At 39.7% G+C, this 22,873-nt stretch overlaps 1 protein-coding gene across 12 annotated transcripts in view; it reads left to right on the top strand.

Annotated features, from left to right (window-relative positions):
* Positions 1 to 22,873, top strand: part of ENAH (ENAH actin regulator) — a 145,255-nt gene that overhangs the window by 113,646 nt on the left and 8,736 nt on the right. For 3 of the 12 annotated variants that reach the window (XM_070501670.1, XM_070501669.1, XM_070501668.1), the window contains exons 5-12: positions 6,206 to 6,519; positions 7,747 to 8,541; positions 10,807 to 11,111; positions 12,314 to 12,459; positions 12,619 to 12,676; positions 13,454 to 13,502; positions 17,529 to 17,595; positions 20,329 to 20,391. In XM_070501670.1, coding sequence (XP_070357771.1) covers positions 6,206 to 6,519; positions 7,747 to 8,541; positions 10,807 to 11,111; positions 12,314 to 12,459; positions 12,619 to 12,676; positions 13,454 to 13,502; positions 17,529 to 17,595; positions 20,329 to 20,391 — 1,797 coding nt within the window. Of the gene's footprint in view, positions 1 to 345; positions 490 to 6,205; positions 6,520 to 7,746; positions 8,542 to 10,806; positions 11,112 to 12,313; positions 12,460 to 12,618; positions 12,677 to 13,453; positions 13,503 to 17,528; positions 17,596 to 20,328; positions 20,392 to 22,873 lie in introns of those variants that run through there. The other 9 variants (XM_044762828.2, XM_070501675.1, XM_044762827.2 and 6 more) reach the window with 6 other exon arrangements.

The following is a 22,873-nucleotide window of genomic DNA, read 5'->3' as shown; positions in this document are numbered from 1 at the left end:
ATAAGCTTTGTAATACTATTTGACTTTTTAAGCTATGTGTATGTGTTTTATAAGTTTAATTTTAAAATTTTTAATAAAAAGGGTGAAATTAAGTTGATAAAGTGAGTATTTACTTTAGGTGTTAAGTCTTATTAGTCCAATACCTTTACTCTGGGACCATGAATAGTGTAGTTTAGTTTTCTGTTCATTGTGCATCATTTGTTAATATCAGCTTTTGGTTCCTACTCGTATTATTAATAGTTGGCTCTCTTGGCTGATTGTGATGAAAAAACATATTCTGAGAAACATGAGTCAGTCCTGTGTTAGTCTCAACGTGGAACTTAATTATTTAATATCTATAAATAGTTTGCAAATCACCACCGCTACCTGGCGGTTATAAAAGGGGAACAATAACCCCAGCACAGAGCAGGGAGCTGGAGCCATGAAAGTGTATGGCCCTCCGGTTGGCCCGCAGAGGCAGGATGGACCCAGGGTGGACCTCCTTCTCCTGTAAGTGTTGTCTCTTGTCTCAGGAGCTTTATAATATTAAAACCTAATTATCTTGTTTAGTTTGATCTGTTTTTCGTTTGTTTACTAATGGAGAGGTGAAATGCCCATATGATCTGATCAAAACGTATTTATATAGTTTTATTTCCTGACAATTGTCAGTATCATCAAAGTGTTACTATATGTTATGAACCCAGACGTTTTTCTTGGTCTGCCCTCCTACTTTATTATGTCAAAATTTAAATCACTTTTTATTTACCTAACACTTATTCATTATAGGAAAGTTGAATGAAATGTGTTTTTAAATTTTATTTATATCTTACTTAAAAAAATAAGTCGAATCAACATAAATTAAACGTGTTTGAATATGTTAAAAAAAACTATTCACCTCATTGTTGGCCAGTGCTTTGTGCATCTCTTCACTTGGGGAGAAATAGATATTTTGGTGGTGGAGGGAACTATTTCTGATATTTTTTAAATGTTCTTGAAGGCTATAATATTGGTCATTGGCACTGTAATTGTTTCTGAGAAAATATATATTTTCTCATTAACTTTAAAATTATTGTAAAACGCATATCCTAACTTAAAAGAAAAGTCAGTCCACCAGAATTTTTCCATAGTTCAGAGTTAGGGCCTTTGGACTTCCAAACACAGTCTTCCGATGATTCTGTCAATGAGCGAGGAGAGCAGGCGGTTGTAGATAGACTCTAGGAAGAAGAGTCATGTGCGTTTCTGGGCTGAGTGTTGGCAGTGATATTTCTAAGAAAAGCAGAGTTTATAAGTTTGGAAACTGTTTCCCTAAAAAGATAAACAAATGTCCTGCTTTAGAGGTCAAAACATTGAAAGTTGGAAGATTTATATACTCTCCAGTTTAGGTGGGAATTATTCATGCCACTAAAGATTTGTAAGCCTGGGATTTTTCTGTCTGACACACTACGTTGGGAAATATACGTAGCTGTGCATCTTTTCAGTGAGTGGGCTAAATATTGTTGGGGACTTTTAACGCTTTCCTTTCTTACCTTCAAACCAAGAAAATAGACAGCAGATCTGCAGTTGTGTGAACTGCCTGCTTTAGTCATCTGTCAGTGAACTTGGGAGATCTCTCTGGCATTGTGCTCTCTTCCTGCATCAGTAGATGCTCTTCGTCTTTTCTAAACAGAAAACCCTAGAATATTATGGTATGTGGAACCATCTTCCTCAGTTGGGACATCCTAGTTGTAAATGTCGTCATTCGGTAATTCTCTGATTCACTTTACGCGTCCCTGGCCGTCTACCTGTGATTTAAGCTTACTTTTTATGTTAAAAGCTTTGTGTTGCTGAGAGAAGCAGACAGTAACTTAGGGGCAGAAAAACAAAGAACTTGGATAAGAAATGAAATGTAATCTTAGAAATACTGTGTTTCAGCTGTGAGCACTATTTAGATTATTATATTAATAACGTTAACTCTGAGTATTGACTTACCCAGAAATCTATAGTCTCTCATGACTCTATTGGAAGAAGCTTGTGCATGAGGACGGGGTTGCAAGAGGCACCTTCTTATTAGAAAGTCAGTAAGTAATATCTAAAGTTTAAAACATGAGAAACAGCCAGAAGAGTTGACACTAATCGTCTCTGATGTGTTAGAAACGGGTGGGAGGGTCAGGGCAATGGACTGCTGGTTTTTGTTATAAGCTTTAAAAACGGTGCTCATACTATTTTGATCAAATAAAGTGAAACAGGTGGCACAGAAATGTAAAAGGACTCAATAACGTGGATCTTTTTATCGTAGATTTCTTGGTGCAGCCACTGTCCTCGAAAGTTACATACTTTCCCTTAGCTTCTGTATTCAGGTGTATTCTAATTAGAGTAGTGTGGGTGTATCTTCTGCCTTTTGGACCCAATAGATAGAGTATTACGTTTAAAACGGCCTTATTTTTTGATGCATATTGTATGCTTTAAATTTAATACATATAATCCCCAGGTGAGTTTATTCATTAGATGCAGGTTATTAAAAAAGTAAGAACTGATTTTCTCTGTCTAGTTTATTATTAAAAAAATTCTTGAGAATGCACCTAATTTCTTGCCCTCTTCCCCCAGTGATATGTTGTCCCTCAGGAACATTGGCAGCTAGTGGCTTATCAAATAGCGTAATAAAGTCAGTATTAGATTCTGAAAATCTGATTATTTTATTTAGCAGTCAGGATCTTAAACAGCTGCCACTCATAATAAGCACTACCTCGGTTTCTTCTGTTTTTCTCTTGCCATTATTGTTAAGTATGGTGCTGTGTCCAGAGAGAAGCTTTGTGTTTTTGTGAGAGAAGTGGGATTGATTTGTTTAAGTGGGCTTGTTTGTTTGTTTTATAGTCAGTTTAGGAAACGTGAAGGGGAGAGATTCTGGAAAGATCTTACTGGCTTACTGCTACTACCAGGAGGAACGAAGAAGGGTAGCAGACACGTTCTGTCATTCAGTGCTGCCACACGTGTTAGCCCAGAGAAAGTCCCATTGACATTTCCAAATTATTATTATTATAGCTGACATTTATTGAGCATTCTTATGCTCTGGGTACTTTTTAAAGCGCTTTTAAGGCACTGACTACCTCATTTAATCTTCCCCACAGAGCTACGGAATGTGTTACGTGTAGGGTGAAGAGTCCTTTTTTTTATTTAAGGGAGAGTTAGCTTTTACGGCAAGATGATCGTCTAGGCGCAGCTGTGGGTCCTGGAGACGTTTTCATGCTCTTTCATACATATGTGTATGGAAGGTAAAAAGCAAACTTTTGTGTTTGATTTTTATGAGTGTTTTAGAGCCACATACTGTAAGCCTCTGTAGGTTTCAACACATATAGTCAGCATTTGAAGTCCGAGAGTGAAAGAAGGTTTTCAATTGAATTGAATAAACACTGAGACATTCCGTATGTTCTTAGATATGGAGATAAGAAGATGTGAATGTTTTTCTAGTTTATCTTCAAATTTAATAAAACATTAATAGGATTGAGAGGATGAGACTCGGCAGAAAGCGTAAATTTAACAAAGTGATTCTAAAATTTACCTAGAAAAGCCAAATGTCTGAGAATCATCTAGAAAAACTCAAAAAGAGAAGCAATAAGCATCATCACTAATCATGAGGGAAATGCAAATCAAAACTACACTAAGATATCACCTTACACCTGTTAGAATGGCAAAAATAAACAAAATAAAAAGTGACAAATGTTGGAGAGGTTGTGGAGAAAAAGGAACCCTCATACACTGTTGGTGGGAATGCAAACTAGTGCAGCCACTATGGAAAACAGTATGGAGATTTCTCAAAAATTAAAAATAGAACTACCATACGATCCAGCTATCCCACTACTGGGTATCTATCCAAAGAGCTTGAAATCAGCAATTTCAAAAGTCCCATGCACCCCTAGGTTCATTGCAGCATTATTTACAACAGCCAAGACGTGGAAGCAACCTAAGTGCCCATCAACTGATGATTGCATAAAGAAGATATGGTATATATATATACAATGGAATACTATTCAGCCAAAAAAAAGGATAAAATAGTCCCGTTGACAACAATATGGATGGACCTTGAGGGTATTATGTTAAGTGAAATAAGCCAGATAGAGAAAGACAAACTCTGTATGACTCCACTCATAGGTGGAAGTTAAACATGTAGACAAAGAGAACTGATTGGTGGTTACCAGGGGCAAGGGGGGGTGGGCACAAAGGGTGAAGTGGTGCACCTACAACATGAGTGACCGTAGTGTACAACTGAAATGTCACAAGGTTGTAAACTATTATAGTCTTAATAAAAAATAAACAAAAAGGAGAGCAGTAAGGATGGATGCACCCTGCTAGATGTTAAAGTATATAGTCATGTGCCACGTAATGACATTTCGAGCAACGATGGACCACATATATGATGGTAGTCGTCTGAGATAGTACCATGCAGCCTAGGTGTGCAGGAGGCTACACCGTCTAGATTTGTGTAAGTGCACTCTGTGCTGTTCGCACAGCTACAGAATCGCATAACAACGCATTTCTCAGAACATGTGCCCGTCCTTATGTGACTATTTCAGACATCGAAATATCCAGATACTGGTGCATAGAAGGCAAACAGGTCTGTGACCTGAAACATCCTGAAAGTTAGAAAGTCAACTCATGGAAAGGTGGCATCTTAAATCAGGGCTGTCGATAAACGGTGCTGTGATGTAGATCACTACTTCCTGTCTCCAACCCAGGGTAAATTTCACAGGAAGTCAGGATCTTAGTATAAAAGATACAAGTATTTAAAGAAAGTGTCAGTGATTATATAATCTTGCTATGGGGAAGGGCTGCCTTAGAAAGACATCAAGGGAGGATCACACAAAGGAATGTTATTCCTTGATCCTCTACATAAAAATAACAGCCGTATTGCAGAACAACTTCTAAAATCAAAGACATAAAAAAAAAGAGTAAAAGTTAAAATGCACATGCCTAACATGTGTGATAAAGGGTTATTATCTTCCATATAGAAAAGACCTCTTTCAAATGAATATGGAACATTAACTATCCCAAGAGGAAACTGGGGGAGACTGTGTGCCGTCATTTCACAGTGCCCATGTGCAGAATCAGTGAACAGGTTCCGAGTACTTAACAATGCAAACTGTTATGTGGCATCAGTCATGTTAGCAAAGATTAAAACGACAGTCATGTTCAGTGTCAGTGAGGGAAAGGAAGTGGGCCTTCTCATATACTGCTGGGCTGCTGGGAGTATTAATTGGCACAGCTGTTCCTGAAGACAGTTTGGAACCGTGTATCAAAAATCTTGATATTTCTACCTTTTCACCCAGCAAATCTGGTCATCAGTGGTGATCCTTAAGAAGCAGTTAGAAAGGGTCCAAAGATAAATGGAGATAAATGTTTGCTGCAGTGTTAGTAATGGTGTTAGGCTAGCTGACATCCTGCCGTAGGAGACTGCTTACACACGGACAGCTTAGCCACAGAACACTATGCGCTCCTGAAAAACCACGATGCGAAACTATGCTGAGTGCCTTGGAGAATAACCTTTTACAGTATCTTAAATGGCAGAGAAGAACGTAGATTTCAGAGCGATCGGGAAATAGTATTTTGTCTTATTTGGTTTTTAAAGTTTATATGTATATTTTTACGTGAGGAGAATCTGGAGGTATGAATGCCAAAATGTTGATTATAGTTAATCTTTGAATATGAGATGATTTCAGTTTGTTTCTTTCCTTCTTTCTTAACTGTGTATTTTTTTTCATTCAGCAAACTTTTATTGAGCTATTGCTGTGACCAACCAGTGTATTTCCTAATATTATATAATAATAGTATATTACTTGTACAATGAAAATTTCATGTTATGTTTTAGGAAGGAAATGACAACTTAGAAATTTTTTTCAGTAAATGATTAAACTAATGACTTGTTAGTGCTATGTTCAGTTACTTGGAAAATGCATTAATTTGCAACATTTTATTCATGATAAGTACAGAATAAAGTGAGATTAGTGTAATGTGCTGAAGCATTCAGCCAAAAATGATCTTGAGAAGAGGAATTGTTTTCATTTCTATGAAACGAATGTGTCATCTCTATCTAAAGTTGCCGTGCTCCGGTGGGAGGAGAGATGTTGACTGCATGCTCTCCAAAGCTTTGTGTTCGAGTCAGAAATAAGGTTCACATAGGTTCACTGTGAAAGGAATAGGTTTTTAATGATGAGTGGCCATAGATGCATATTTTCTTTTTTGTTTTCCATTTCAGGCAACTACAAGAACAGCAACGACAAAAGGAGCTGGAGCGGGAAAGGCTGGAGAGAGAAAGAATGGAAAGGGAGAGGTTGGAGAGGGAGAGGCTAGAAAGGGAAAGACTGGAGAGGGAGCGACTAGAGCAGGAGCAGCTGGAGAGAGAGAGACAGGAAAGGGAGCGGCAGGAGTGGCAGGAGCGCCTGGAGCGGGAGCGCCTGGAGCGCGAGCGGCTGGAGAGGCTGGACCGAGAGAGGCAGGAGAGAGAGCGGCAGGAGCAGCTAGAAAGGGAGCAGTTGGAATGGGAGCGAGAGCGAAGAGTATCGAATGCTGGTAAGAAGTTGACACGTTGTCCTGCGTTCTTAATGTCTGAGCTTGGTGGTGGCTGAGGGTTTGTGTATTCACATGTTAGAACATTTCCCATTGGAGATGCTTGGGATTAAGCGATACGATTGGAAATTAGGAAAAATATGCAAGCAGTTGAACATTTTATTTCTCTCTGTATTGCTTTTATTGCTTGGAGACTTGACAAAAGCTCTTGGAAATTTTTATTCTGCCATTCTAATTCTTCTGACTCCCTATAAATTGGCTATAAAGTGTAAAGTGTGTTTTTATGGGGAAATTTTTATATTGGATGAACTTGGAATATATTTCCCTTTTGAGATTGCTTAAAATTGTCTTGAATACTGTAGTATTACAGTATCATTCAGCAAGAAATTTTCTTCATTGTATTCCAAAGTTTTTGAAGGAGGAATTAAAGACAGTAGGTGAAAATACCCTCTCTAAAACTGACTATTTACATTTATTTTCTAGTATTGCAAAAAATTAGAGAAAATTACTAAATCTGTTGGCTTTACTTATTTATATAATTTATTGAAGGACCCTAAGGGTTAAGATATAACGGAAAGTTTGAGATATTTTTACATTCATTAAAATTAACATTTATTATAGGATTTAAGAATTATTTTTTTATTCCATGTAGCTTATATGAAAAGTCTCGATGTGGGTTGATTCAATATTGGTTGATTGGTTTGTTGTTTGAGTTACTGCATTTATTTTTAACTGCCTAACTATTTTCTGGGGTTATAGCCAACAAAACAAAACTTTTCTGCAAATAAGCACTGAATAGCGGGTTCCTAGCCTTTTATAATAAATATTTGCCAGTTTTGCTATTTGTTGTTTTAAAAAAAACAACTAAACTTATTCTTCTGTTTGTGGTCCTATTCATGTAATCATAACGTCCTTCTAGTGGACTAAATAATGAAAATTAAGGCTACTATCTTTTTCTTGTAAAGGGTAAACTAATCGATGTAATTTATCAATCTACTTGTTAGATAAAAACAAAACTTATTTCGTCCTCTTCTGGATCTCAAAATGTGTTTATAAGTTACAGTATTCTGGGGTGAGATTAGGTGTTTGCACATGTGGCTAATTCTCTGTACTAACTGTAGTGTGCGTTTGTACATTCCGTCTGAATGCTGGTTTCGTGGCTTCACTCGCTCCCTTTTTCTCTCTCCTTTTTTACCCTGTCTCTTGCTGCCGCTTCCCACCTCTGCCCAGCTCCATCTTCAGACAGCTCCCTGTATAGTGCTCCACTTCCTGAGTATGCCAGTTGCCAGCCTCCTTCAGCACCTCCTCCATCATATGCTAAAGTCATCTCAGCTCCAGTGTCAGAGGCCACTCCTGACTATGCCGTAGTGACCGCTTTGCCACCTACTTCCACACCCCCCACACCACCACTTCGACACCCAGCGACCCGTTTTGCAACATCTCTAGGTTCAGCCTTCCACCCTGTTCTTCCCCATTACGCTACAGTTCCTCGTCCTCTGAACAGAAACTCTCGGCCTTCTTCTCCTGTGAACACACCCTCCTCTCAGCCTCCAGCTGCGAAGCCCTGTGCCTGGTCTCCTTCCAATTTCTCGCCCCTCCCTCCGTCTCCTCCAGTCATGATTAGCAGCCCCCCAGGCAAAGCTACGGGTCCAAGGCCTGTCCTCCCTGTTTGTGTTTCTTCTCCTGTGCCCCAAATGCCTCCATCACCAACCGCACCCAACGGGCTGCTTGACTCGGTAGCATACCCAGTGTCTCCACCGCCTACCTCGGGGCCCGCAGCGCCGCCTCCGCCACCTCCACTGCCTTCCCTCGCGCCACTCGCACACTGTGGATCTCAAGCCTCTCCTCCTCCAAGCACCCCCGTTGCCTCAACTCCCTCATCCAAGCCTAGTGTTCTCCCTTCTCCCCCTGCAGCTGCCCCCGCCTCTGTGGAGACTCCTCTAAACTCTGTGCTGGGAGACTCCTCTGCTTCTGAGCCAGGCTTGCAGGCAGCCTCTCAGCCGGCCGAGACTCCAGCCCAACAGGGTAAGGCTTCCGTCATTGCTGCTGACAGCTAACCACTTGAAAGTATTCCACATCGGCAACTTTAACTGCCTGGAAGAGTGGGGAGGATGGTTTTGATGATTGAACATCTTTATGCCGTAGTACCATATTTTTTGTAATTTAACAAGTTAAAGCAGGGCCAGCCCAGGGGTGTAGTGGTTAAGTTCACATGCTTCACTTCAGCAGCCCAGGGTTCTTGGGTTTGGATCCCGGGCACGGACCTACACACCACTCATCAAGCCATGCTGTGGCAGTGTCCTACATACAAAATAGAGGGAGATTGCACAGATGTTAGCTCAGGGCCCATCTTCCTCACCAAAAAAAAAAAAAAAAAAAAAGAATGTTTTTTTTTTCTCTGTTGAATTAATTGCATTTAAAGGATCGATGTGAGGAATTTCCATATTGAACTAGATTTTGGTATCTTCTGCAGTATCATAATTGGAGGTGTTTTCCAGTATTTAAGGGGCTTCATAATACATTTTTTAAAAATTTCACTAGGAAAACATTACGTGACTCATTTGATCTATGTCATAAATTTATGGCCTAACTTGTCTTCTTTTAATTTCTGGGAAACTTAGAGATTTAGTGCCCAACTGTAATCATCGTGTACATCTTCCTGGAGGCCCCTCTGGAACAGTTCTGATGGTGGACCTGTTTCATCTTGGGCTCTCCTGTGCTGGGCCTCCCATATTGGACTTTCCAGGGATTGGAGCAGGCTGACTGCAGGAGGGCTGGAGGGTGGCAGGCTTGACATATGTCCCAAAGGGTTCCATTTTTGAAACCCTCAAAATGGACCCTCCAGTTTTGAGGGTCCAGAATCATGAGAAGTAACAGGCTGAAGGGATCGTTGGGAGAGTAGCCTCCTCTGTAGTGTCCCTTCCGCATGCCTGAACCTCACTGTCATGGCAGCAGGGGAGGGAGGATGCAATCCTCTAAGATGGGTTATTTCTAAGTACAGAAGGACCTGGTTCTGTAAGTAAATAAGAAGATGTCCAGTGACCTCCTCCTCCTCCTCTTTTTTTTAATAGGATTTAGCAAGAATTACAGGAAGGAATACGACAACAAATTGGTACTTAAAAAGAAACAGTGTCATAGTCTGGATTTAAACACACCTCTTTTAAAAAACCTTAGTTCTTAAGATAAAGTACCAAGGCTTGTTATTGCTGTGTATCTGTTTTTCCTGTTGACTGAGCGGATTTGCATATACCTTGAACCGTGCGCTTCAGTTATCGCTGTGACGGGAATGCTGGGCTGCAGAGGCACAGTCCACTGATAGGTGAAGTGGCCTTCGTGCTCTGTCCTCAGAGCTCCAGGGACGCGGGGCAGATTGACAGCCTGGTGCCCCGTAGTACTCTTCGTTGAGCAATTTTTGTTTTCAGCTTGTGTAACTGCTCAAAGTTAGCAGCTTAAAAAAATTTACCACTCAGTGTACAAATAGCATTTTATTTGTCCTAAAACGCCCATTTAAGCTTTTAAGGAAAAGAGTACCGGCTAGTTCAGTCTCCTGATAGTAAATAAGTTCTTGTTCACTCCCTTTGTGGACTGCACCAGATTTGGACATTTCTCTCTTACCACCCGTCTTCCAGGCTGAAAAAACTCTGCACTTCAAATTCCATGTCATTTAATTATTTCTGATAGTTAGCCTGAGGTTTTGCGTTGTACTAGTAGATGCCTTTACGTTGGTGATTCTCAGCTCTCGCCGGACATTGGATTTAGACGTGGAATGTTTTGAGAAATTGAAGCCTGGGACCCACCCCCCCTTCGTATTCTCACTCCAGTCACTTTGGCTATCTATAAACAAGTAATATACGTGTTCACTATTGTGGGGTTTATTGTGTCCAGAATTAAGGTCTGCACAGATTACTTTGGCTCTCTTAGTTCAAATAGCACTAACTGCCATCATGTACACTAGTTTACTTTTTACGGAGGCTGCCTCCCTCCCAAACTTTAGAAGGGTTTATTTTGTTTATTTAGCAAATCCCCATGAACAACAACAAAAAAATCTAATTAAATCTATTGCATAGTTCTATTAATAAAGTGTGTAAGTAGTTATACACTTCGGCTTTACATTTCAGTATCTTTTTAATACTGATCTAGACTTAAAACATTATGGTAAATGGAACTCGTTAACAGGTAGTAACGTTTGAGTGAGTTTAATTTAGCTTGGCATTCTGCATACCTTTCCTCATAAAATACTATCACTTAGCTCTAATGTTGATGGTCTTATTTAACGTTTCTATCTCTCAGGCATTGTCTTGGGACCACCTGCACCTCCACCCCCGCCTCCCCTCCCACCAGGTCCTGCCCAGGCTTCAGCCACACTCCCTCCACCTCCAGGACCCCCTCCACCCCCTCCTCTTCCATCCTCAGGGCCTCCGCCTCCACCTCCGCCACCCCCTCTTCCTAACCAAGTCCCCCCTCCGCCTCCACCACCGCCCGCTCCTCCTCTCCCTGCATCTGGATTTTTTGCGGCATCCATGTCGGAAGACAATCGCCCTTTAACTGGACTTGCAGCTGCAATTGCTGGAGCAAAGCTTAGGAAAGTGTCGCGGGTAAATGCATTTCCAAATGATTGTATTTTTTATATATGTCTTATCCTGTCTCAATATCTAAAATACTGAATTTATTGTATTCTAATTTTATGAAGCTTATTAACTTCATCGATTAAAAAATTTGAAATAATTTAAACTTACAGAAAAGTTCTAAGAATAATATAAAGAGTTTCTGTAAAACCACCAGCCAGATTCACCACTTAACATTTGACCACGTTTGCTTTATTCTTTCTTTGTCTACATTTGCTTCTCTATAAACGCTCTCTTTTTGTCTGAATTGAGAGGAAGTCAGACACTGTGCCCCATTTCCCTAAATGCCTCAGTGTGTATTTTGTAAGAACAAGGACAGTCACCTACATGACCACAGTATAATTATCAAAACCAAGAAATTTAGCATTGCTAGAATACTATAATCTACAAATCTATTTAAAGTCTGTCTATTGTCCCATAATGTCTTCTATGGCAAATGTTTTTTTCATCTAAGATCACTCATTACATGTAGTTGTAATATGTCTTTATTTTACTTTAATCTGTTAGAATTCCTTAATCTTTCTTTCATGATATTGACATTTTTGAATACCATAAAGCAGTTACTTTTTAGAATATCATTTAGTTTGGTTTGTCTGGTGTTTCCTCAAGATTAGATTTGGGTGATGCATTTTTTACCACCGAAGTAACATGTCCTCTTCAGTGTATCACATGAGACACCTGGTGGTATTAGCATTTCGTCCCATTGTAATGTTACCTTTTATAAAACTGCCATTGATATAAAGTCAATGCTCTTTACTCCATTGGTTCTTAAGAAAATGTACAAAATGATATTTAGAGCCAGCCCTCATGGCCTAGTGGTTGAAGTTCGGTGCTCTCACCACTTTAGTGGCCTGGATTTGGTTCCCCATCTTGCAGCCACACCGCTTGCCTGTCAGTAGCCATGCTGTGGTGGCAGCGCACACAGAAGAACTAGAAGGAATTAGAACTGGAGCATACAACTATGTGCTGGGGCTCTGGGGAGGGGAAAAAAAAAGAGGAAGATTGGCAACAGATGTTAGCTCAGGGCAAGCCTTTCCCAGCAGAATAATAATAATATTTAACTGTGTTTATTGACATTCATGCTGATGTCTCCTTCTGTTTTGAATGTAATCTATTAATAAATGTAGGATTGTCTAACATAGGAGTTTATGATGATGTATATTCTCATTAAGATGGAGGATGCCTCTGTCCCAAGCGGAGGGAGTACCATTGGCGTGAATTCGGCCTCATCTAAAACAGATTCAGGTCGTGGAAATGGACCCCTTCCTTTAGGGGGTAGTGGTTTAATGGAAGAAATGAGTGCCCTGCTGGCCAGGAGGTAAGTGAGAAATTGTGTGGATGTCTCCAGAATTGAGAGGATTTTGTTAATTTTATTCAAATATAATTTAACTAGATGCAATTCTTCCCTTTTGAAGAAGTAGTTTTAATACTAAGAGTTGGATGACTTTTTAAAAAATGCAGTTTACCTTCTTTCTAGGAGAAGAATTGCTGAAAAGGGATCAACAATAGACACAGATCAAAAAGAGGACAAAAATGTAAGTTATAGTCTACTACACGTAAAAATGTGAAATTCAGGAACACCTCATTCAGGAAATCGTGTCAAAGATTAGTGTGAATTTCATTAATTTGAGTTCACAATTACTTGTTTTTAACTCCTCAGATATTAAAAATCGCTTGTTTTGAGCAAATTTTTAATGGTCCTTTTAGTAAAATGGGTTGAATGTGTGGAGTTATGGGAAAAACACTCAAGTTCAAACCTGTAAAGTTTAGAACCGTACCTAAGCCCACCAGTAAATGAGTACATGACCTGCTACCAGGTTTTTTTCTTTTTTACTCTTAGAGTTTCAGTTTCTTTGCATTTAAAGTGAAGGAATGAAGCGAAGTGAACGGTTTTCAGATATTTCCCCCAGGAGCCCTGTGGTCGTTAGCTTGAGTGTAACCTTCGTGCCCCCTCCCCAGTTCACCTGGGCAAACTGCTTTCTCTGTTCTATGTATGGGTGTTTGGCAAATGATATAATTGTTTTCCCTGCTGTATTAGCCTTCTTTGGTCCATTCCTCAAGTCTGTCCCTTAGATCTGGCTCAGTAACATTGGCTGGTGCGGTGCTCCATGACAACACACGAGGAAGGAGCTGTGGGGAACGCAGGAGGGTAGGAGAAGAAAGAGCCTGAACTTGGAGAGAGGGAGAGAAGATTGATGAAGGGAAGGTGGGAGTGGCAGAAAGAAGGCTGGACATGGAAGTTTAAACAGTAAATATGTACAACAGGCGTCTCCTTGATCTGATGTCATTAATACATATTTCTGTTCATTTAGGAAGACTCAGAGCCTGTGACTTCTAAGGCCTCTTCAACAAGTACACCTGGTAAGTTCAAGAGATGTGTTTTAACCTAAAAACTTTCTCTAAATATTACTACTCCCCAGTTAAAAATCCCAATTTCCCCACGTTTGGATCAAGTGACTGCGTGGTCACTGAAATGTTGAGGTTCTTTGTTCATGCTTGAAAGCACTGACGTTTTTCCCTCTGCCTTTCTGATCCCAGAAATAGCTATTAATTCCTTTCTGATTTTGGGAGACCCAGTAAAACCCAGAGTTCTTTCCTGATGACTGTGTCTTTGAAAATCATAATTTTTACAGATTCCATGTGTATTATTGTTAATGATTTGACATCGTTCACTAAAACAAAGAAAAATACATTATCAGGTGAAAAGGGAAGTATTTTTTATAATTGATTCTTGAGGGTAAAGATTAAGTAAGTGTGTCAGCTAGCATTGAAGTCTATTTCAGAACATTCTCAAATTGAGAAGCTTGTCATTTTAACATTCATTTGGGTGATATTGATAATCAAGGAAATAAAGCTTCTAATTTGTAAGGCAGAAAAAAATCTCCTTAAAGCTTTTGGGAAATGTTCTTGAATTTGGTGAAATTTCTGACATTGACAACTCTTGGACACAGAATATATTACTTAGAATATTAACAAAATATATTTCACTGGAGGCACTTAGTACTGTATCTGTGATGAGAATATGAGATTGTTACAAATGTACATGTCATTTCTTCATATTTGACTGAAAGGCTAAGAGCTGGACTATCTATTCACCTCTTCATCCAATTTGGAATTAGATCACATAAATAAATTTGATGATTTTGATGAATTAGTATCTAGAATGATCCATAGGTAACCATTTTAGAGAAATATCTATATTAATTCCTACGTCGTGATTTGGAGACCCCCAGCTGCCTCCAGATTCCACTTTTTAGAAAAGATACTTCGGTTTTTGTGATTTTAACCCATTTGCAACGAAAAAGCCCCAACCTCTCATTCTCGTTATTGAATTGAGACTGTGGAGTAGTCTTTTGATTGCTGAATTATAGGTACATTGTGGATTTGTGAGCTATTTTTCCTCAGCTCTCCTTGTTTTTCCTCTGAAAAGGACTCAAGTCAGTTTACATTAATTTTCGTCAAAAATTCTCTAGTTTGTGACCCACTGATTTTAGCTTTATCTTTCTTCTATCAGCCAAAATTAATTATATATGCTGTTTTTAAGACCGCAGATATTTTGGAACTCAACTGTAATTTGGGGTCACAGAAGCTTTTAGGATTTGAAAAGAGCTGTGAATCCTCTCCCCAGGGAATATTTATATAAATTTGCTCATAATTTCAAAATGTTCATGAATTAATTAAAGGTTAGCCATGGACCCCAAGTTAAGAATTCCTTACCTCATATATATCTCCTTATTTAAAAGACGGAAAACTAAAGCATGGATGGTGTGTGTGTGTTTGCATCGTGTGTGCCGTATGTATAAAATCAGGGATTCGTTCAGCACGACTGGGGGCTTCTTTTTTCACTTGTTTCATTCAGGTTTTTTTTTTTTTTTTTTTTTTTTTTGGGTAATTGGCCTGTGTCAGACACTTGACAGGCCAAAAAGAAGTGAAATTGGTGCCCTGAGCACGAGAAACTCTAGAGTTCCTGGGAAGTCAAGACACAGACAAGTGAAAAGCTAATCTTTCATGACCACATGTTGAATGTTAAATAATGTGTCAAAGAGGGAGGGGGTCCTAGAGTTTGGAGTGGCCTCGGTCGTCTTTGGAGAGAAATAGGACATTTTGCTGTGGCTTGAAGAGTATGTAGTTTGGCTGAAAGCAGAGGAGGGGGTGATACGTCAGGAAGTGGGTGTAGCGTGAGCAAAGAAGGGGGGCTGGAGAGGAGCAAGGAGAGACCAGGAAATGCTAAGTAGACTTGCCTGCCTAGAACAGAGAATTCTTTTTGAGGCGGATTGGGGGAAAAGGTTGGAAAAGTGAGTTAGAACCAAAACGTTGAAAGCCTTTTATGGGAGATCAGGAGCTTAGACTTTATCCTGCGAGGACCGAGTTGATGACCAGCTGAAGCTGTTTCAGGAACATTAAAATGGCAGCTGTGAGCAGGACCGAGATAGGGGAACTGGTGCCAGTAGGGATCCTGGTGGAGGTAGCCCAGCCTCTGTCCTTTCTCCTGAGAGCAGCCTGGAGCCCCGTGGAGAGAAGGGGACCGCTCTCCCTGTGGAGCTGAACTGACCTGCTCTTCCTCAAAACCAGAGCAGCTCTCTTAAGGTTAAATAGTTCTGGTTTGGCCGATTGAGAAGGGACCTCAGCCAGCCGTTAAACGGCAGCACTCGCTACCTCTTGGTGCCTTGGAATTATTTCCTCATCTCGCCGCCTACCTCTTCTTTGGCGACGATGTCCTGATGACCATTCCCCTGCCTGTCCAGTTGTCCTTGAGTGTCGTTCAGGACTTCCCTCTTCGCCTCCTCTGGCTGGTGTTTTGTGGGTGTATTTCTGATTCTGTCTGTCCTGGACCTCCTCTGCTTAGCTGATGTCCCCTGGCCTGCTCTGTGGTGGTCACTGAGAGATGTGTTAGCGGTTAGAATACAAAAGAAGGAATGGCAAAGTGTAATTTGAAGGGGAGAGTTGATGATTGATTGAAGAGAGGAGTAAAGCAAGATCAGTGCCGACTAAGGTTTCACACCACGTGACTGAACTCGGCAGAAATCCACACCAAAGGCCGTGTTTCCTGGGCGGGTTTGAGTTTAGTTTTGCATCTGTGTAGACTGAAGAGAGGACGAGCTATGTCGGTGAGAACGTGCAGAAGCCAGCTGAGGGGCCACATTGGAACTCAGTGCAGAGTTTCCTGGTTAAAGCTGGGCAGTGACGGGCGTAGAGGTGAAGTTCACGCGCTCTGCTTCAGCAACCCGGGGTTCGCGCGTTCGGATCCCAGGTGGGGACCTACACCACTCATCAAGCCATGCTGTGGCAGCATCCCATACATAAAATAGAGGAAGACGGGCACAGATGTTAGCTCAGGGACAGTCTTTCTCAGGAAAAAAGAAAAGGAATGAAAAACTGGGCAGTGAGATCACTACTCAGACTTAGACTCGATTCCCATGTGGCCCAGATGCTTCCTTCCATGACAGGATGCCACTCCCAGTGTCACCCAGTCGTGAGTGAGGCCTGTGATGCCTCAGTGGGTTGGCCCAAATTAGAGCAGCGGTTCACAGCACTGTAGACTGCTGACCAGTGCGTCACTGTGTAGGTCTTCTGTAATAAGAGCTTAGCCTGAGCTTATTTATATTTAGCTGGAGTTGTCCACTAAGTCCCGAGTATTGGTTGTTTGAGCATCAAGGAAGTACAGTAGAACTTGATTCTGAAGTTTGTGTTGAGTTGTTTGAATTTTTTTTTCAAGAGGGCTATTTGAATTTAGATTAAATACTGAAGTACATGAACATATTAAAGATTATACTTTTTGTTTTACCGCTGGCACTAAAAGTAGTTTAGTAAATAGTATAGTCAGTACTACCCCATCTAACAAATTTAACTATCCTTATTAATTTCAAATAATTTATACTATTCCATTCCAATTAAAATTATCCTGTTCTTATTCCTATTATCATATCTTTACTAGAGAATCTCTTACCCTCTGGTGTATAGATTTGGTTATTATTATTATTATTTTGCTGAGGAAGATTCGCCCTGAGCTAACATCTGTGCCAGTCTTCTTTGTGTATGTGGGACACCTCCACAGTGTGGACGCCGATGAGTGGCGTTGGAACCTGGGCACACCGAACTGAGCCACGGGGCTGCCAGGGCTGGCCCTAGAATGATAGTACTTTAGACTTAATATAAGTTTTTCCTAAGGAAGCTTGTCTCACTTGCTTATTTCTTTTCATTTTGAGGTCTGAAATTAATACAATTTAGAATCTGTATAGAGTTTAAAGTTCAGAATTAAAATTAAAAAATTTTTATCTATATTGCTACATTAACATGTATATTGAGATTTAGTATTTTGTTATTTGTTTTACAATATCTCTGGGAACATATAAGATAGTTACTAACTTATGTTCTTTATTTTTAAAGAACCAACGAGAAAACCTTGGGAAAGAACAAACACAATGAATGGCAGCAAGTCGCCCGTCATCTCCAGGTATGAACTTTGTTACATTTGTGTCGAAAGAGAAATTAACATCTGCATCTTTATTGTAGAAAAAAATCAAACGGTAGATCGGAAATTGTACAAGGAGCAAAGAAGACACTATAATCCTATTGTTGGACAACCACTGAGCCCCATGATATTTTTACTAGTGATTGTCTTAAATTCTACCGTATGCTTATTATTATCTGACAGTTTCTCTCAAATTTTTAGATAGCTTTTATTCTTCCCAGTGTTTTGATTTTGAAAAAATCAAAACTACAGGTAAGTTGAGAAAACAGCATCGTGAACACCCATGCACCCGTCGCCTAGATCCACCAGTTATATTAGCATTCCGCCACATTTGCTTGAACTCTTACCTATACACCCACACTTTTTTCCCTCTGAATAGTTGGGGAACACTTTACAAATATGTGCTGCATCAACCTGAATACTTGAACATTTTCCTAATAGCCAGGGTGTTCTCCATGTGACCCCAAGAGCATTATCGCTCTCAGGAAGTTTAACATTAAGCCATTATATTATGTAATGTATATATTCGCAGTTCCCCATTAATCTCCATGACATCCTTCATTTTGCAAATGTAATTGTGGAGAGAAATTTTTATGTTTAAAACTGAAAAGCAGCTGGAGAGAAAAGACTACAGGGTTTAAGAGAGAGCAACGTAAAATCTAAAACTTTGAATTTGTAAAGTGGAAAGATTTATATCTCTCTCAGTTGACACTATATAATCAGGTTAGAGAAGTTAATACCCAGAAACAAGGCTAGTTAAGGTGTCTCTCTACAAGGGGCCACCTGGGCACGGTCAGCAAATCCAGCTCTCCTTAGCTAGGCATGCTTTATTATTGTAACTGAATGTAATGTCACCGGTCTTGAACATGGATAAAACCCTTTCTTGGTTTATGAGATAGTTTAAAGGACTCATTTTTCCCAGAAAAAGTATGTATTCAGAGACTAAAAGGTTTTTTGCCTTTTCTCTCTGAGCTATTTGCCTGATAAAAAGCAAACTTGACTCTAATTATAGAAACCTAATAAAAATACAAGGAAGGGCCTCATATTGTCACAAATCTCTTCTGTCTTAGCCTGAATCTGAACATTTGGATTTGATTTTTGTGTGGTTCTTTCTGCTGGTAAGGGAAAGATTTGGTGACAACACAATTATTTAAGCTCCACGAGGAAACTGGGCCTTTTTGAATGTATAGACGCTTGGAGTTTCTAAGTGACTGAAAGATGAATGTATTTGACTTTAGAGGAAAATGCAGGAATTGCCTTTGGTGGACATGTTTCGATGGAGTAGAAACATTTTTGTGTTTCCTAGATGCCTGACTGAGGTGGCCTTCTAATGCGTGTCTAATAGTTCTAGATGTTCTTCAGTAGCACGCTATGAGGCCTCGTTTATCCAGGATGTGTCAGAGAACAGAACTGCGATGATTAGTCCTTTGAGATGTGAGTGGTGACGGGGAGGGGCTCTTTCTCCTCCTCGTCCGTCCCTGCCGCGTGGAGAGGAGTCCCACCGTGAGCCTGCTGAAAGCTAAAGCTGAGTTCACGGCAGAGGGCGCATCTTAGAAGGCTGCTCCAAATGGAATATGTCCCTTGATGTGTTTGGGTTCGTTCAGTGAAGGAAAAAATATTCTTTGAAAGATTTTTCAGACTTCCAAAGGAAATTTAATAAGTGTTCTAAAGGTCACCATTTAAAAACTATTTTTACATAGATTAATTGAATATTGGTTACTGTTATCTAGTAGTGCACTGAAATCATGTTCTGACTCTGGTGCATGGTTTTCCTCTCCTTTCCCCAAGTAGAAATTCTGAAATGCCCGATTATTTCCTGGCCACTCATACCTTTTGACAGCTTTGATCCAACAGCTGATATGTATGTCTTAAAATTTCACTGCGAGCAGTTTTAGATGATAAAAGATTTTTAAAATATGTTTAAAAGATTAAGAACGGTATTGCTTTTCTTTCCAAGTCATCTCCCCCGTTCCTTCTGAAAGGAGTACATTGGCCATTTTATGTTTTTATTGACATGTGCCTCATCCTCGTGCGGTACTGAAAGCTGCTGTTTCTCCTCCGAATGTCCATGTCAAAATTATGTTTGTGGTCAGATGGGTTAATCCTGTCATATAAATGACATGTTGCATTATGCCGTATATATTAAGTGACGATGTCAGATGGCAGAATAAAAGCAAGAATGTCATAGTTAAAAAATGCTTTAAACTATGACTGGAACGCAACATTGGAAAGTTTGTGAGCTCTTCCTGCGATTTTGTTAAGAGCTTAGAGATCTTATATTCAAGATCGGAAGTTCTTCACGTGCCTCATGAGAAGAGTTAAGTTTGTGTACTCGAAGCTGCAGTGATTTTCATGGTGCTTTTCACTTGAGTCTGTAGCTTTACGTTCACTGATAGCACAGCTTTGATTGTGTTTTGATACTTGTTGAATCTGTGTGTGGGTAGGTTTCACTGTCATCAGTCTATAAAAGTAAGCATTGCATAATGATGTTTTTAATTCTCTGTAATTGTCAAGTAAACAGTATCCTCGCATAACTAGGGTTAGTCTCCAAATATCTTCTTTTTTTATTGGAACATGGATCGTTTTAAGCTTTATGGACTCCTTCAGTTCTTACTTTGTTTGCTGTGGCTAAAACCCTATAAAACAGTAACATAATGAGAATTATTCTTAAAAGTTCTATTTTATACCCCTTTAAATGGTTTTTCCCCTTCATAGACGGGATTCTCCAAGGAAAAATCAGATTGTTTTTGACAACAGGTCCTATGATTCATTACACAGGTATCACCCTGCTGTGCCTTTGTGACTTGGGACTAAGTAACCTGCTGAGGGGAGGGCTGAGCTTTTCTGCGTGGATGGGTAATCACCACGGGGAGCCCATTAGGAACACTGAGTCTTTCATATTTAGCTTTATTTAGAACACTTAAGAAAATCCTAAGAGGTTTTAATTAGAAAAACTTCCTAGCATCCATTTCCCTGCCACGGTTTCTAGCCGGGTTAGGATGGATACAAGTGGTAAACGCCTCGGAAACACTCAGTGGGGCCCCAGGTGGACCCGGGCTGTTCGTAGCTCTTGCACTTTCTTTTAAAGGCTGTTCTCTTTGTGCGACGTGGCTTTTAAACAGTGGAGGAGCACACCGTGCGCTGGTCGTTACTGGAACGCCGGACGGTATTATAGCCACACTTGTGCATCCTTTTTCTTTGAGGAAAATCTCTGTTTCCGAGATACTTTGTAATAAATTATCTTTAACAACCCAACGTCTAACATCCTGAGCAGATGTTTTTTTTAATTGAGAAAACTTAAGATATGAACCATATATTTCTTTCTTAATTAAAAAAAAATTTGACAATTTTTAAAAATCCTCAAATACTTAAGATATTTTTAGAACTAATTTGGCAGAATAGGGACTTAAATATCATATTACAGTTATTTTATAGTCAGCTTCTAGGGTCAACATTCTCATGATAAAGTAATAAAAACTTCTGAGAAACCTTCATATTTTATGACCAATTATGTTGAAAACCCATAGGTTAGAAATAATCGAAGTATACCCAAGTTGTTATGTGCATGTATTCTTAAAAATGCACATCCAGTCTACTGGGAACATGAATTAAATAGTCTGTGGAGGGGGCGTCTATGGCAGTGAGCAAGGAGTTCTGTAATCAGACTCTATTTGGCCAAATTGTTCTTTGCTAAAATTATTTTCATTTGCTAGTACATAGAGAGAAAAATAGCATTTGACAGTGAGATTTTCCATTGTAAATCTCTCAGTTGCCTTTCTGCTTTCACACATAGTAGCCCCGGGGGTAAGTTGTTGATAATCCTTTTTTTAAAAAGTGGTGATTACTTCTTTCCCTCAGTATGAAAAGTTCCCCCCTTTAGTTAATTACCGTGGTGGTGGTGGTGGTGGTGGTGGCGGTAATGGATTGCATGCTAGCATGAATTAAATTTTTTAAACATTGCATGTTTCCACAATTGTTTATTATATAACAACAATAATTTTTTGCATTGTTTGGTAAATATGGATATATTCATAACATACCACCCGGTTAAGTAGCAGACTATAGTTATTCACATGAATTTTGGGGGTATTCATTATGTAACTGAGGCGAAAATAATTAGCCAAGTGTACCACTTAAATATGAAAAGAAAAGCAGAGTAATGAAGACTGTCATCCGGGAGCACAGGAATAGAGAGCACGGTGTGTCACCTTCAAGAATATTTGCTCAGCCAGACTGCACAGAGCGCCGGGCCTTGCGTACGGTAGATCTCAGTAAATCTTCAGTGACTTTGGAACTAAACAGCCTTCCCAGCGAAGGATAAAGGTGTCTCCTCACAAGAGGAGGGGAAATGCGTCATAGAATCTTCATACCCCCACGGTGCTTGGCTCAGTGCTTATTGAATGGAGCTTTCTGGAAGTTCTTAGTTTCCTTGTTCAGATAAGCAGAGGAGCAGATGTCTAATAAAGTGAAATTGGTTGACTTGCTTCGTAACAACCTTTTAAGCAGTAATGTGTTTTGATATTAAAGCAAATTAACTCAGTATTTCAACTTCACAAACTATGCCTATGGGTTTGAAGTATAATATGCCTTATAAGAATTATGAAATTATAACTTTGAAAAAGTTATTATACCTGTTGAGTCTTGGTTCAGACTTCTAACCACGGGTACTCTGCAAAATGGAAAATATGTGACTTGACTGATGGTTTTCATTTGCATTGATTTATGGCCCCTAGAGAGTGGCTGCTTACTATATTAACGCAGAAAATAGAGGAGTACTCATTCAAAACTCTAGATTTTCCACTTAGGATTTTCTCTTATTGCCAGAATTGGAGAGGGAGCCATGACTGATTTATTTGATATTGAAACTTTTGCTTAAAATGTACCCAATCCCAGGGGCTGGCCCCGTGGCCGAGTGGTTAAGTTCACGCGCTCCGCTGCAGGCGGCCCAGTGTTTCGTTAGTTCGAATCCTTGGCGCGGACACGGCACTGCTCATCAGACCACGCTGAGGTGGCGTCCCACATGCCACAACTAGAAGAACCCACAATGAAGAATACACAACTATGTATCGGGGGGCTTTGGGGAGAAAAAGGAAAAAATAAAATCTTATAAAAAAAAAAAAAAAGTACCCAATCCCTAAGACTTATTTCTTCATGTAAAATTTTTAATAGCATCTAAACTTTTGAAAGTGTAATAATAATTGACAGTCTGCTTCTGTCTGGCATTCCTTTTTTTTTTTAAACAAAATAATTTTATGGAAAT

The sequence above is a fragment of the Equus asinus genome, chromosome 30 (assembly GCF_041296235.1).
Source record: "Equus asinus isolate D_3611 breed Donkey chromosome 30, EquAss-T2T_v2, whole genome shotgun sequence".
Lineage (NCBI taxonomy): Eukaryota > Metazoa > Chordata > Mammalia > Perissodactyla > Equidae > Equus > Equus asinus.
Note: the sequence above shows the minus strand (reverse complement) of the source record. Positions and strands in the feature narration are given on the sequence as shown.